The sequence below is a fragment of the Belonocnema kinseyi genome, chromosome 6, assembly GCF_010883055.1.
Source record: "Belonocnema kinseyi isolate 2016_QV_RU_SX_M_011 chromosome 6, B_treatae_v1, whole genome shotgun sequence".
NCBI classification, from domain to species: Eukaryota; Metazoa; Arthropoda; class Insecta; order Hymenoptera; family Cynipidae; genus Belonocnema; species Belonocnema kinseyi.
Genome location: NC_046662.1, coordinates 94,438,602 through 94,454,349, shown reverse-complemented (window position 1 = coordinate 94,454,349; position 15,748 = coordinate 94,438,602). Strand labels below are relative to the sequence as shown.

Below are 15,748 nucleotides of genomic sequence, written 5' to 3'. Positions count from 1 at the left end.
TTTAATATGTATAATATATATACTCACACGACATTTGCGGTCGTGTAAATTTAGGAATTGCTTTAAGTAATCAATATGTATTATTTGTTTGATCATAATACGAATAATACAGTTTTCTTTTTTTTTGTTTGTCACCAGTAAAGGTAATGGACAGCAATTATTCCTGTGCATGTCGTTGTTATTTCTCGCGTTTATCACTCGCGCCATTCTCTTTATTTGAAGGCTTTGTTTTTGTTTTTTTTTTCTTGCTAAAATTGTTACCTTAAGCTAAAGTCTCACTTTTCGACGCAAAACAGATCTTCAAATTTGCAGATGATCTATGAAATTTAATACTACATTAATAAATTTCAGGAATAAGTTCTTTCGTTAAAAGGATGAAAAAAGGGTAACTAAAACGTTAAATAAACAATTGTGTCCACTTCGAAGACGACTCAGTCGATGTAGAGAATTTTCCTCAACGATCGCTTTCGAAAAAGTTGCACGAGACTAAATGCAATTTTTTTTTTCGTTTGTGTATTTTTTTGTTTGTTTCAAGATTAATCAGAGCATTCAGGTACTAATTCCACAGTATCTCAATAGTGTGCGATAGAAAATTAAACTTTACGGACAGTCGCTCTTGAAATACAATGTGGAATTTCACAGAAAACTAATTCTGAATCTTTTGCGAGTTGAAAGAAAGCTTTGAAGATCTAGGGAAGATTTGAAGTTTCAGTAAAGTGCACGATTATCTAAACGCTGATGTAAACTTTTTGTTTCTGCAAAGTTCATGAAGACAAATCAATCTTTGACTAATCAAGATCGCTTAGGCCTATTTTGATTAAAATAATTAATTTAAAGGAAGGCAGAACATCTGTTTTAAAATCCCCTTTTTGGGATTCTCTTCTTCGACCTCCACGTCGTCGTAATCATTTTCATCGTAACCACTAACTGCTGCGTTATTATTATTGCCCGAATCGAACGCGACGTCCGTAATACTGAGAGAACGCGAGTAGAGCGGACTTTCGTATTGAAATGGAAAAGGTGGCGGCAGCCGATACTCGTTGTAGTTATTGTCGTTCTCGTGGGAGTTTTTCATCTCGAAGACGTTGACCTGCTGATTGTAAATGTCCACGTTGACAACGGGAAAGGGTTCAAAATGAAGACTAGCTAGCCTGTCCCGCAACTCGTACACGTCACAATCTCGAAATTGCTGCTGACCTAGTTCGTAGAGAATAAGTTGTTGCTCTTCGTGCTGTGATATAAGTTCCTGCTCTTGTCACACACAATCCTCGAGGGACATTAGCAACGGATTCACGTATTCGAACCCTTCGAATTCCGTCTGGTCAATTTTAGCGATATCTTGTCTGCAATTGAAAGAAAATATCGTTTATTTTATGTCAAGTAGAAGCTTAGATTTTTTCCAACTTAATCGAGGAAGACATTACATTTAAATAAGTAAAATTCCAAAGATCATAACATTAATCACCAAATTCAATTGATATTATTCTGGAAGCATAGCCCAAATATCTTCGGATGCAAATTGGGTGTCTTCCCGTTAGCAGTAGAAAAATATTTGTATGCAAAGAAAATAATGAAAATACACTACCGCCACTTAATACACCTGTAGGGTATCTTTTTTAACTTGATAGCAGCGCCATCTGACACGTGAATTATTGGGTATCTCAATGTTATTAGAGCAATGTTAATGAAAAAGAGCAGTAAATATCAATTCATTTTAATTCGATATATATAAACGCAGTAACTTGTCAGAATAATTATACAAGATTTTCCTTGAATGATGCAAAAAGTTTAAGTCAGTTAAGGTTGGAACTAAAACCTTGGAAAAATTTTAATACATTTTTTCTGCTCCGAAACAAATTTTGTAAATATATGAAATACGTAATTATGAATTATCTATGAAAATTCTTTAAAATATACGTTAATTTGATTTTCATTGTTATTTTCATTATATAAGACGATTGCACATTTCTCCGTTTTTTTTATTCCAACGTCAACTTCTTACACAACACAAGACATTTTTTTTTACAATTATGTTGTTAGGTTTTTGCGACTCTTGTAACATTTACATTTCAAATGACAAAATAACTTCAGCCTGGACTCATTTTATTCAGAATGTAGATAGAATTCAACCTATATGCAGACTTTACAATGCCCTTTAAAAATATTTTAAGGAAAATAGGAGACATAAAATAGAAAAACAAGACTTTCCGGGGACTCCAGAAAGTGCATAAATTATAATAAATAAACATATTTGTAAGAAAAATCAAGTTTAAATTGATTGAAATGAAATTACGATGACTGAATGCTTCATTTTGCTTTTGGTATCATCAGAAAATAGTGCCGACTATTTAAAAAGAATAACAGTCCCCGAATTTAGAAAGGAAAAAAAAACCAGACTGCTAAAAATAAAGACTGCTCTACGGGTTGAACACTCGACTTCTAAGTGTACACAATATTTCAAGATTCGAAAAGACTCAAAAGATTTCACAATAATTTATAATATTTCCAATTTTATAAAAAGAACAATGAAAATTATGATTCACTTTCTAAAAAATTTACTTTGTTTATTATATTGTATATTTTGCTGTTTCGATTTATAAGAAAGGAGTAGTAAGTTATCTATTAAGAGCGATCGACCCGTTGAGACTCTCAAGGAAATTCGTGCAAAATAGTGGCGACTTAGGAAAAATTCTCCAAATAGTGGAATTTTATGGGTCAAATATAAAAAGGAGACTTTTAGGAGAAATAGGGATATATACTGTATATTATATTATACCCCATTATAGATACGCCATTATAGATCCACAGAACAATTTACCTTTCCATGTCAAATAACCTCAAATATGTCGAAAAATCGCGATATTTGCACTTTAAGTAAGGATATCTCAAAAAGCAAAGCCAATTGAGAAATTTCGGCCTCGATCGAATTATTTTTACTTGATTTTTTTATTGATTACACAAACATACAAAAAAAGTTTGCGGACCCAAAAAAGCGATCTATAGCAGAGCATTGCAGTACTGATCTAGCGACAGTAGTTTTTGTTTCATTATAAAATTAATTTTTTAATAGCCCTTTTGATGTCGAAAAGACTACCCCAGGTTTCGTTCGCAAACAAATTTTGTTTGCAAAAAGATGTACTAAGAAGTTTCTTCTGTTATTTTACGGGATATACTTTTTTTAGATCGATGTGAAAGCAGTCAGAGCATGCTGTGCGTCAGTCGTTTTGAAAAAAAGACTGACAATTGATTTTTTTTAATTCAATTTTTTATATTTAGAAGATTTTTTACATTCGGAACAAAGATTTCTGGAATATATATTTTTAAATAAAAATTTCAACGTAAGAATCATCAAAATTAATTGAGACGTTCACGAGAAAAATGTTGATGATGTTGCCTACCTGGAATAATGTGACCTAATCTAAAAATTCAAACTCGAATAAAAAAAAAACTGGTAGGCAGAAAATTCCAATCAATGCAGATTTTATTATGTTAGACCAATATGACAATGTTATATCGACTGCTTTTTTTTGCTCAACAAACGTTTTTTGTGTGACTGTTTCAAGCTTCTGTGACATCTGACGCTTATTTTAGGACGAAAATAAAAATAATCTATTGGGCCCGTTTTGAGAAAAGCCAATTTTGATACTTAATTAAACGAAAACATAAAATTTTCCATAAAAGGATGGTATATTTTTCACTTGTGTCCAGGTTGTTTAATATATTTTTTGTCAAGCCATGAACCATGAAAGAATCAGAAGAAAAAAATATTAGCCAACATTTACCATATTTTTTTAGGCATATTTTTACATTATTTCAATTTTCATCTTGAAATATTAGTGGGGTGGCAGACAACCATAGTAACTAATACAAAAATCCCATACACATTCAACTTCCATTTAGACTTGGCTTAGCAGTGCCGTGATAAGGTCAAAACTTCGTAACTAGCAATTGAAATATCATTAGTAAAAGTTTTAACTCGACAAAGCATGCCTCTACCAGGTATTTTCTATAGTAATTTTGAAAAAGTTCTATACCACACCTTAACAGGCTCATTTCAGAAAAATTAAACTGTTAGTGAAAAGCCAAATATTATTTTTTTTAATAATCACATAAAATAAAAATAATTCAGCTCTTAACATTAATTAATTTTCAAGATAAAAAGACAATTTTCAAAAATCTAAGATCCTGAGATTAGAGTTCCGCACAGTCCTTGAAATTTTATTTTATCTCAATGATAAGATTTAAAATTCTAAAGTTTTTTCAAATTCCTGGATTCCGAATCCATCGTTTTAAAATATTTCTTTCTCAAATTTTCAGCATGTCAATTATTTTCAAAAGAGAAAACTTTTATACTCCATCGCCATTTTTGTATTGTATGCGGAATACTCTGTTTAAACCTTATATTAATATTTCTTTTCTTGTTGTTTAATAGATACACGAAATAAAATTTTTCTTCTCTGATATACCCGTAAATCATTAAAAAAAAACTGTACATGCTGAAATATTCTTTAACCTTACATTGAAGAATAACTTCAAATTTAAAACTACTCAACTATTACGTGTTGAAATGTACACAAAAAATGTTTTAAGACCTTTAAGGATTCACGCAATTACAAATTGCTCAATTATTAAAGTTATAAATTAAAAATTGTCTAACAATATAGCTTTAATGAGAAATTATTCAGATGCTAATCTTTTCAATTAGAATAATACGAGTCTTTATATTTCAAATTGCAATTTTGACAGTTTTAATGTGTTTAAAATTGAAATTAACTACCAAAATAACAAGAAAAATGAAAAAAAGTATATTAACTGTATTTTTCTTCAAAAAGTCAAACGATCAGAGATTAAATATCTTGAGCGAATTAATTCCCTAGTTTCTTTAATCTCAACTTTTTGCAACTCTCAATTTAAGTCTCAAATAATAAATTCTTTTATCACAATAAGATAAAAATTGTGACTTACGGATCATCGGGTGTGAGACGTACTGGTTCCTTCGTAAATTCAGGTGGGAAGTTTGCCAAATCGCGATCCGATTTCAAGCTTGGCTTATAAGGCGGTGTGATCTGCTTTTGCTCCAACTGGAACATAATTTCAACATTTCTTTCTAACAAATCTTTCTTTGATAAAAACGAGAATCTCTCAGCCTCAGAACAAAAAGCAGACTAAGCACTGTTTACGCTCGAAAACATAAATATATTCTATTCTTTCTGAAGCGTCCACTATTATTTTAAATCCCTTTCTTCAGCAACTCAGGCCTCACAGTCCCTATGGGATAAAATACAGGGACTAATGGGTACTTTTTGTCACGCTCATAGGGTACTTTCTTCGCGCTTAAAATAAAATAAATAGCGATTAACTCACGACTTAATTTATTTAATGAAAATCCCCTATAGTCCGCTTCGTTTCATTTGAAAATGTGACTTTTTCAGCCCTTATTTTTTTAAACAGTTACTTCTCACAGAAATTCTTTGATTTTTGTTATTTTCTTTAAAGTGCCTGACTCAAATAGTGTACCCACAGGGACCAAATCTGGAAAATAGGGTACTTTAGGGACAATAACTTAATATAGGGTACAATTGGGAATATAAGAACCGGCCTGTGCGGCCTGGCAACTGAACCACAAAGAAAATGGTTATAAATAATTCTAAATAAAATTCATATGTTACTTTCCGGAATTTTTTAGAAGAAGCTTTTATGAGCTAGATGTTCTTTGATACAAAGCGAATGTAAATGTTCAATTCAAAAGCAAAAACTTTTAATTCTAAGTGTTGTAATAACTTTTCGAAAAATAAAAACATATTATAAAATAGCGTAATACTCATATCTTATCATTAGGGAAAACCGGTACGAGGTCTATACCAGTAACAACTGAATAATGGGAAAAAAGTGACTTCGCTTTTAGCTTCAAAAATTTCCAATGAGTAATTCTCTGAATTTTCGTCGAAAATATATTTTACGTGTTTTTATTAGCCCAAACAAGTAAGTACTACCAACCAAACAGAAATAAGAAACACAACACAGTTGGGAATTCCTATAATTGTTTACAATATATAAAAAAAGAATCACTGTACTTTTTTTTTCTATACGCCTATTCCTGAATTGTGATTATTTGAATAAAACTTTACCATTTCCCAATCGATCTCTTTGAAGAACGGATGGCCGATAATATCAGAGAAAGCCGATGGACCTCGGCCGCAACCAAGTCTCTCCGCGGGATCTTTGTTGAGGAAGCCCTTGAGAGCGGAACCTGCTTTAACCGAGAGACTTCGCGGAATTCGAATCGTCTTTTGCAGGATCACTTGGAAGAGGTAGTCTTCTGTATTCTGATCAGGGTTCTCTGAAGCTCCTGCTATGTCAAATGGACTTCGGCCAACCAACATTTCGTAGAGAAGTACACCTAAAGCCCACCAATCAACCGAGAAACCATAATCCTCTCCTCGCAGAATCTCAGGCGCTATGTAATTGGGAGTGCCACAGAACGTCCCCGTCGTGTCGCCGTCTCTAATTCCTTCCTTGCACATTCCGTAGTCTGTCAATTTCACATGTCCCTCGTGATCCAGTAATACGTTGTCCAATTTCAAATCTCGGTAAATTATTCCTACAAGAGGAAAATAACAAAACGAATTAGCACATTTTTAACACCTGCGATGAAATCATCGTCTAAACAAATATTAATAATTGATGTAGGTTTTTTGACCAGGGAAATTAATTAATAGTTTTAGATGTTAATTTTGTTTATCTACTTGGTCTAAATCAATATTATTAAAATATTGATTATTCTCAAGATTGTGAATAGATTGTGGTAGAGCATCAGACCGGAAATCTGAAGGACCTGGGCACATATTCCAGCAGAGCTAGAGAGCACTTTTTTACAATCTTGAGAATAATCAATATTTTAATAATGTTGATTTAGACCAAGTAGACAAACAAAATTAACATCTAAAACTATTAACAAATATTAATATTTAAATTCTGGCAGATATATAAAGGTATATGCATATTTCTCCCTACGTAGAAAAAAAATAACTCTTTGCGAAACCCTTTTTGCAAGAAATCGATTGACTTTGAATCATATAATAAGTAAGATAAGGACATTTTTGTGCCTGATAAAGAAAAATACAGAGATGCGTTTTTAAACTGCTAACTATACTTTCTAATATTTAATCAATTCCATTTTAATTACAAAATACAAAACTATTAAAGGGTAAATAACAAATTTAACGTTCATGATAAAAATTCAGAATTCTAAAATTGTAACTATTTAAAATTACCGAAATTATCCATTTACTGATGTATCAATTTCAGATAGTTTAGTTTTCATCTTTTTTTTATTTTCAATTCAATTTTTTAATTTAGTTTCTTTCTTAGAATTATTATTCATTCTACAAATGTTCGAATCAAATATTTTTCAATTTGAAATTATTTATTTGTTTAACGGACAACACCATTCTAGTGGTAGAAAAAAGCCTAACTTTGACGATTTATTTTGGAACTATGAAAAAAGTAATAGGATTTCTTTTTCGAGTGTTTGTTTAAAACATACTAAAGCATGAAAACAAATTATTTTAATTTTGATCAAAAATGGCGTCGAAAGAGCCCGTCTTAAAAATCGTATTTTTAAAAAGACATTCACGGGAGGACGGTTTTGTCGTTAAGTATAAGACCTGGAACTAAAAACCAAAACAAAAAAATAATTTATATAGTATTGGCTATTGAACTATATAGGGGGCGGGGGGGGGGGGGGTTAAAATCAAATTTGGTAGAAATAACGCACTTTTGAAGAAATTAAATACGTCTAACCTGCAATACCTGCACCATATATAGGACAAGCTGCATATTTTTTAAGATAATAAAGTATTGTTTAAGCCAAAACAAAAAAAAATCGATTTTTCCAAAGTCCTAGAGTGGTGTTCCCCTTAAACCTTCAACTAAAATCGGACAATTTTAAGACCTTACATTAAAAATTTAAATAAGCTTTTCAATTCGAAATTGCTTGATATTTACATCTGAAATTATTAAATTCAAAACTGACTATCAAGGTTTTTAATATGAAAATTTGCAATATTGAATAGCGGAATGGTCCTAAAATTTTGAATATTTGAATTTGAAACCACCATATTGTGAAATTTAAAATTTGAAATCTCTACCAATTAATCTAAAAATTAATTTTAAAAAAACTTAGTTACAAGGCGTCAAATATTAAACTGTTTTAGAATTGCAAATTTCAAAACTATAATTTAAAATTTAAATTATAGAAATTTAAAAAACGATAAATATATGATTATCTAGTATTATATCATGTAATATCAAGTGAAATTTAAAATGCCTGAACAGATCTTTTTACTCAAATATGCGATTTCTGTCAAATAAAAAATTACTGTCATTTTCACGGTTCAAAATTGCGAGAATTATTGTGAACCTTTAAAGTTTAATTATTATAAACAATTGGAAAATTATATACTTTCTAATTATAAACATTCAAAAACTATGAAATCCGATGCAACTTTCTTTCGGTTCTCCAGATTCTCCCGGGTAGGCAGCCACCCTGTTATTTTATTTCTTTAACTATATATTAAAAAGGAAAAGTACTCACCATTCGAAATTACCCCCGTAAACGGGAGTAATTAAAAAGAAAAGTAATAATAATTTGTAGAAGGACATAATTAATTATTACTCATCTGCAATAAAATTGTGCAAAGAGTAGAAAGTATTGAAGACTTTTTGTGACAATTACAAATTACAAATAACCCCATTTGTTATATCAAACAATAAATTTCTAAGATTAATAAAAAAAAAACGAGTTGAAAACAGTTTTTATAACATCTGAATGACGTAAATATTCAATAATGAGAGAAATAGTTAAAAAAATTAAAAACTCTAAAGTTTTCTTCCTCTTTTTTATGAAAAGTGAGAAATAAATAATAATAAATTACTGATATATTGAAAAATGTTTTTAAACACACGAGTTTTCTTGGTAATCAAAAAAAGGAAAGAATAGGGCTCGGGAGTGTCAATTTGAAGAAATATTGTCATTTTTTTATATTATATGGTACATGTGGGGCGCCGTAATAGGTCATTGGTTGGACCAAAATTCAAATTAATCTAGCAGAGTTTAATCTTAAGATCCTGATTTTTCGAACCACCCAGATATGGGGCATTATTTCTAAACTGACCCCACCTAAAAACCCAAAATTTTCTGAACGATTGCAAAATTTAGTCCTACTTAACAGAAATTCGTGAGGAAATAATTTTGTCATTAGGAAAAATATTTCCCAAAAGCGAGTGCGTGATATTTTGGGGTTATTTGGGTGGATAGGTAAATTCAGCAACTTACAGTTTTCAAATCAATCTAAAAAATAATTCTAAAAATAAGCGTTAAGGGTTTTTTTTTTGTCAGCATATCATCTGTTCCGACGATTGAAAACTCTTTTTATATGATTACAAAATACTTTGTAGGTCCTATGGCGTCGGTGCTTGTCCAACAGAATACTTCATGTATATTTTCCAAAACAAATTGTTTTTAGCCCACATCTCACCAGAAGGGATTTTAAAGTAAAAAATTTCAGTTTTCTTTAATGTCTAAAATGAAACCCAAAAAATGAATGAAATTCGAAAAAAGTGAGATTTATTTTTAACTCTCATATTTGAAGCTCACATTTAATTTTGCAAAAAAAAAAAGCTTATGTTCAGTAAAAAGAGCGTGGAAAATCCTATCGAAACTGTAGAAGACCAAAATTGTGTTACTGATATTACAAGATTTTTAAATCGTCGAAACAGATGATAACCGCAAAATAACTACTTAACTCTTATTTTCTTTCATAAACCAATTTCGGACCACTTTTTAACCTTCGGTTCCTTAATGAAAAAAAACCAACTTTCTTTCAAGAAAAAAAAACAAAAAATTGTTGAAATTTCATAAAAAGTGAAAAAAGAAAAGGACGTGAAAAATCTGATCAAAACTTTGAAAGCTACTATTTTGTTTGGCCTATTTTAAAAGAGTCGAAAGTCTATATATTCGATGGTATACCCAAAAACCCCCAAAATATCATCTCCCTATCGGCAATATTGATCCCAATGGTAACATTTTGTCCGCATAAATTAGAATGGTGGCCGACCATTTCGCCATCCGACAACGAAAATCAGAACTAGAAAGAATAGGTAGAATAAGAGAAAAAATAAATCATCATACAAAACACACGAATTTCTAAAAAAAAAATTCTAAAAAAAAAAACAAGAATTTTTTTGTATGTCATGTAAGTTTGTATGCATTATACGTTTAAATAAACTTTAATTAATGTGTGCAGCGAAACATTTCATTTTTAGACAATAAATATTTCATGTATTTAATAAAACATTTTGTTTTTGATAAAGACTTAATCTCAGTATTCATAAATACTTTAAACTCACAAAATTCAAATGCAATTGAAAAATCTAAATATTGTGTTGAAATTTTGGGAAATGGTTTAAAATCTATAAGGGGACGTCTGTCTGGCCTATTTCATTTTTACATTTAATATGGAATGTACCTGAAACAGAGCTTTAGAGCCCTAGCTAAAATAGCATCATTAAAATTGAATTATGACAAAATAAAACCTCAAAAAGGCCAGAGAGACGTGCCTTTATATATTTTCAACCATTTCCCAAAAATTCAGTGCAATATATGTAATTGGTTACATGACACTTTGGTACATTCCCTTAAAGGAAATTTTCATAGAATTTCTAGTTAATTATCGAAAGACTAATGAATTTTATAATTGTATAATTTATTGGATAATAAAATGATTGTTCAACCAATCAATCTGTTTTATCGATTTACAATTAACTTTCTTATTGAATCTTACTTAAAATTTCATAAATTATGATTAATGAATAATTAAAATACAAAATAAAATTTAATGCTAAAAGTTTGTAAAAAAGCTTAAATGGACGAGTAATGCAGCTTGGTAATTTTTATTGAATAAAATTATATTGAAATTTTATAAATTAAGCTACAAATAAATATTATTTATTTTTTTAATGTTCATATATTCTTCAATTAAAATATTTTGTTACATTTTGGCAAAGCTAATGGCTGGGAGAATGAAATTCATTCAGAATGACTACTCTAGTCTCAGAAATAAACGATAATTGGGTACCTTTTTCGTGAAGGAAATTTAAGGCCAGGCTAATCTCGGCAACGTAGAAACAAGCGTGCGGCTCTGGAAGTTGACGCTTATTCTGCATATGGAACATGAGATCGCCACCTCGAACAAATTCGATGACGAAAAAGAGACGCGAGGGCGTCTGGAAGCACGAATGAAGGCCGACGAGGAAAGGATGATTCGAAGCCGTTTCGAAAACGTGCTTCTCGGTTTGCACCCAGTCAATGTCCTCGTCATCAGTGACCAAGGCCTTCTTGATCACCTTCAATGCATAGATCCTTCTCGTTCGTTTCAATTCCACCATCAGGACTTTTGCATAAGACCCTCGACCAATTACTCTAATGAGCTCAAAGTCGCTCAAGGAATATTGCCTCTGCAGATCACCCGCTCCATCGGCACCGGGAATCGCGTCCAGCGCCAATTCCTCGCCTTCATCGCTAGTTGCTCCTGTTTTTAAACCAATAATCATATAATTAATTAGTATTAGCAGGGCGCACAACGTGAAACGAGCCAAAAAAAGGGAAACAAGGGGGGAAGATTTGACAAATACTTTTTACACGTAGAAAAAATTGTTTTTTAAATGAAATTTTTTTAATGAAATGAAACTAGAGGAACGGAATCATCTTAAGATAGAGATTTAACTTCTACACGTTTCTCCTAATTCAGCCTACGAATTTCATAAGTCTATTTGAAATATAGCTTTATAAAAACATTTTTTGTTTCACAACTTGGAGAAATGTAAATATCTTGAACTTTTAAATGATTTTCTAGATATTTAAGAATCTAGGCGAAGTACGTAAAATTTTTTTTTGGTCCAAAATATTGGGAAACAGAAATATCATTTAAAAACTTTTTTATACATCTAGCGCAAATACATTTTACATTTTTTCGTCCTCGCCGTGGAAAAATATCTTTATTTGTATTATAAAAACTGATTTTATACTAATTACTCTTTGTGCAGAGCTCACTAAGGTAGATATTTTATATCATAATACGAAGAGTAAAATATATCTTTATCTGCTAAGTTAATTATTGATCGAAAAGTAAAACGCTAAAACCTTCATCCGAATTTGAAAATATTTTGGTAATTATTCGCAGGCCTACGGAAAAAAGCGACATTCAAAGTAAGTCACATCCTGTTAATGACTAGATTTTTTCTCAACTTTTGCTTGTCCTTTTTACGTAGTGTACTTCCTGGGACCAAAAATACAATGTAAAATTTGTCTCAGATATTAAAACTTTTTATGTAAATATATCCAGAAAATTTAAAGAAAGTACAACTTATCTACCGCAACTAAACAAAGCTTTTTTACTACCACAATACCCAGGAGAAAATTCTTGGAAGTAGAATCACGGGCAGTGAAATACCCTGTTCTAATTTATGCCTCGTATTTGAATTTCAAATCTACATGAGCCAACTTCTGATTTTTCTCTTTGAATTTTAGATCAACTTGTAAGGGAGAAACCTTTCGACCGATTGTAGCATTTCTTTCTAAAATAACATTTACTTACGATGGCGATATCCATGCTCTTCGATTGTCAAAGTATCTGTTCCATCATCGTCGAGATGAGTAGGAGGACTGGACTGTCGAGAATCTAGTTGCTGATCACCATTTCTGTCGATAACTTGATCTGCAGACTGTTGTTGTTGCTGCTGTTGACTGAGACAGGGCAATCGCACAACCTTGTGACATTTCTTGTGAACCAGAAGCTTGCACTGGATACATTTAAAACCTTGTCTTCCCAAACCCCAAATTCTGTCTCGACAGTAGGCGCAAAATGCACGCTGCAAAAATAAATAAAATTGGAATATGTTTTCTGATTAACTACCAAATAAAATTCTAAATTCTAGATAATATTAAAATTGGTGTCATCTGAATTTAAAAATGTATCTTCCGAAATCAAAGTGTGTGAAGTGGAAAATTAATTAAATTTTTTAGAAAAAATTGTCGAGTTTTTGAACCTAATATTTTTAAAGAATTAAAAATAAACTTCTATGTTTTTTAAGGGCTTTGAAACCAGGACTCAAGCTCAAAATTGAATTGCCTCCTTTTTTCATAAATACTAGAATTACATTATTTTTAGATAATTAAGGCCTATTTCTGTTTTCAATCAAATCTGTGTTTGTAGTGGAAAATCTGCTAATTTTACCAGTTTTGGGGAAAAAGTTTTGTTTCTTAAATTCTGAATTAAGCATACAAAAAACGTTTTACACAAAAACTATTGAAATTATTCAATTTTTCTCTCCGAATACAGATTTCATTCAAGACAAGAATAAGCCCTAATCATCTAAAAATGATGTAATTCTAATATTTATAAAGTAAAATGTTGCACTTCAATTTTAAGGTTAGCTCGTCGTTCCATATCTCTTAAAATTTTATTTTTTACGCTACAAATGATGTAAATTCCTATTTATTTATCGCATGATTCACATAATTGTCCTATTCTCCTATTTTTCTCGTCTGTCCACTTAAATGCGAACTGATTTATTGGAACCCAATAAGATCTAACTATTTTTTTTGAAAGTTCATTCTTTCGATTGAAAAGTCTAATATTAAATTTGTGGTTAAGAATTCATGTTTTTTGGTTCAAAATGGTACCTATTATTTGGTTAAAAATAGATTGGTTTAAAAATGAATTATATGGTATAAAATTCAACAATTTTGTTAAAAATTGATACTTCTATGTTGAAAATTCATTGTATTGAATTTTTTCATTGAATTCAATTAAATTTAATTGTATTGTTGAAAATTCAACTTTTTGGCTAAATTTTTTCAGGAATTTGATGGAAAATTTGTTTTTATTTCTTTACTAACAAAATTTGTGTTTCAGTTGAAAATGAAATAAGTTGTTGAAAATTCAACTGTTTTCAGGGCGGCGATTCGGCGGACGATTCCAAATTCCCCGCCATTTCCCGGTCAAGTTTTTCAATTTTCCAAGTCAACTAAAAGTAATATATTCATGTTTGTCGTAAAAATAAAGCATACATTTTAGTTTTGCACGTTCCTTCTAAACATCCTTCATCGCAGTAGAGCGAAAAATGTCAAAATAACCTAGTTGGGAAACAAATACTTGAATTTTCCATTTAAGAATACAAATTTTCAAAAAAGACAGAAGAGATTAACTTTAGTTAAAAAAATTTCTTAGAATAGTTGAATTTTAAGCGAAAATTATAAATTTACGAATAATGATCAATATTTAACTGAAATACTTGCATTTTCAACCACAAGATGAATCTTTGAACTAGTTGAATTTTAAACCAAAAATATAGGTTTTCAACCATACAATGAATCTTCAACTGAAACAGTTGAAGTTTAAAAATAACAAAAATGAATTTTTACGGAAAAAATATAAGTTGTCAACCAAAACTTCAATAATTAAATTTTAATTTATGAAAATCAATGTTCAACCAAACAGATGAATTTTTAACTTAGCCTACGAAATATTCAACTAAAATGATGAATTTTCAACTGAAAGATCACTTTTTAACCAAAAATTGAATAATTGAATTTTAAGTCAAAAATTAAATGTCCAACCAAAGAAATGAATTTTTAATTAAAATTATGAAGTTAAAAAAATGATTTTTAACAAAAGAGTTTAACTTTTAACCAAGTCATTTTGTTTCCAACTTAAAAGATGAATTTTCAAGTAAATTTGTAAATATTTGATAGGAATACTGGAATTTTCAACTGACAAGAAGAATTTTTAGACAAGAAGATCAACTTTCGAAGAAAAAGATAATTTTCTATAAAAAATCGATTAAAAAAAGTGTATTTCAACAATATAGTTAAAATTTTCTAATAAAAAAGAAAAATTTTCATTCAAATTGTTGATTTTAAACTAGAAAAGATTAATTTTTAACTAAAAATGGAATAATTGAATTTTCAGTTGGAGAAATTAATTATCAATCAAAATGATGAATTTTCCACGAAGTACGTAAATTTTCAAACAGCTAGTAGAATTCTTATGTAAAAATGTAAGTTTTCAGACAAATAGTTGAAATTTTATTAGAAGAAAGATCAATTTTTAATTTAAGATCGAACAGAAATCTATTTTCGTATGAAAAAATTTTGCATGCTAAAAAAGAAGCATGAAAAAGATTTCCAATCAAAAACAGACCTCCAAACGACCTTACTTTTCGCCTCATCTAATTATTTTAAAAAATCGTCTTTTCAGTAACATAGATCAATTTTCTACTGGCAGTTTTATTTTTAAATAATTAAATGAATCCGTGACCTAATAATTTACTGCGATCAGAAGTAAATTCCCGATTTTCTAATTAAATTGCTGCTTGTTTAATTCAAATAATTTAATTTTTGTTAAAAAGACAACTGTTTGGTTAATAATTAATCAGTTTTAGTTGAGGATTCAAAAATTTTGCTTAAAATGGATTTTGTTTTGTTAAATCCAACTTTTTAAATATTTTTAATTAAAACACACACACACATATGAGATATATATATATATATCACCTATCTCACGGTCGTGAGACGTGGTTGTGGCTGAAATTTTACCGCGATTTCGCTAGGAGCGGGTGCAATTTTCCAAATTAGCACCCGCTCCAGGCGAAATCCTGCGATTGTCCTTATGACAAATTTTTAATT

At 30.1% G+C, this 15,748-nt stretch overlaps 1 protein-coding gene across 4 annotated transcripts in view; it reads right to left on the bottom strand.

The window, feature by feature from the left end:
* Positions 1-112: 112 nt before the first annotated feature.
* Positions 113-15,748, bottom strand: part of LOC117174316 (atypical protein kinase C) — a 94,932-nt gene continuing 79,296 nt past the window's right edge. For 2 of the 4 annotated variants that reach the window (XM_033363319.1, XM_033363318.1), the window contains exons 5-9: positions 12,657-12,930; positions 11,139-11,591; positions 6,129-6,601; positions 4,966-5,081; positions 1,256-1,343 (exon numbers count right to left, since the gene is read on the bottom strand). In XM_033363319.1, coding sequence (XP_033219210.1) covers positions 1,256-1,343; positions 4,966-5,081; positions 6,129-6,601; positions 11,139-11,591; positions 12,657-12,930 — 1,404 coding nt within the window. Of the gene's footprint in view, positions 1,344-4,965; positions 5,082-6,128; positions 6,602-11,138; positions 11,592-12,656; positions 12,931-15,748 lie in introns of all 4 variants that reach the window. The other 2 variants (XM_033363321.1, XM_033363317.1) reach the window with 2 other exon arrangements.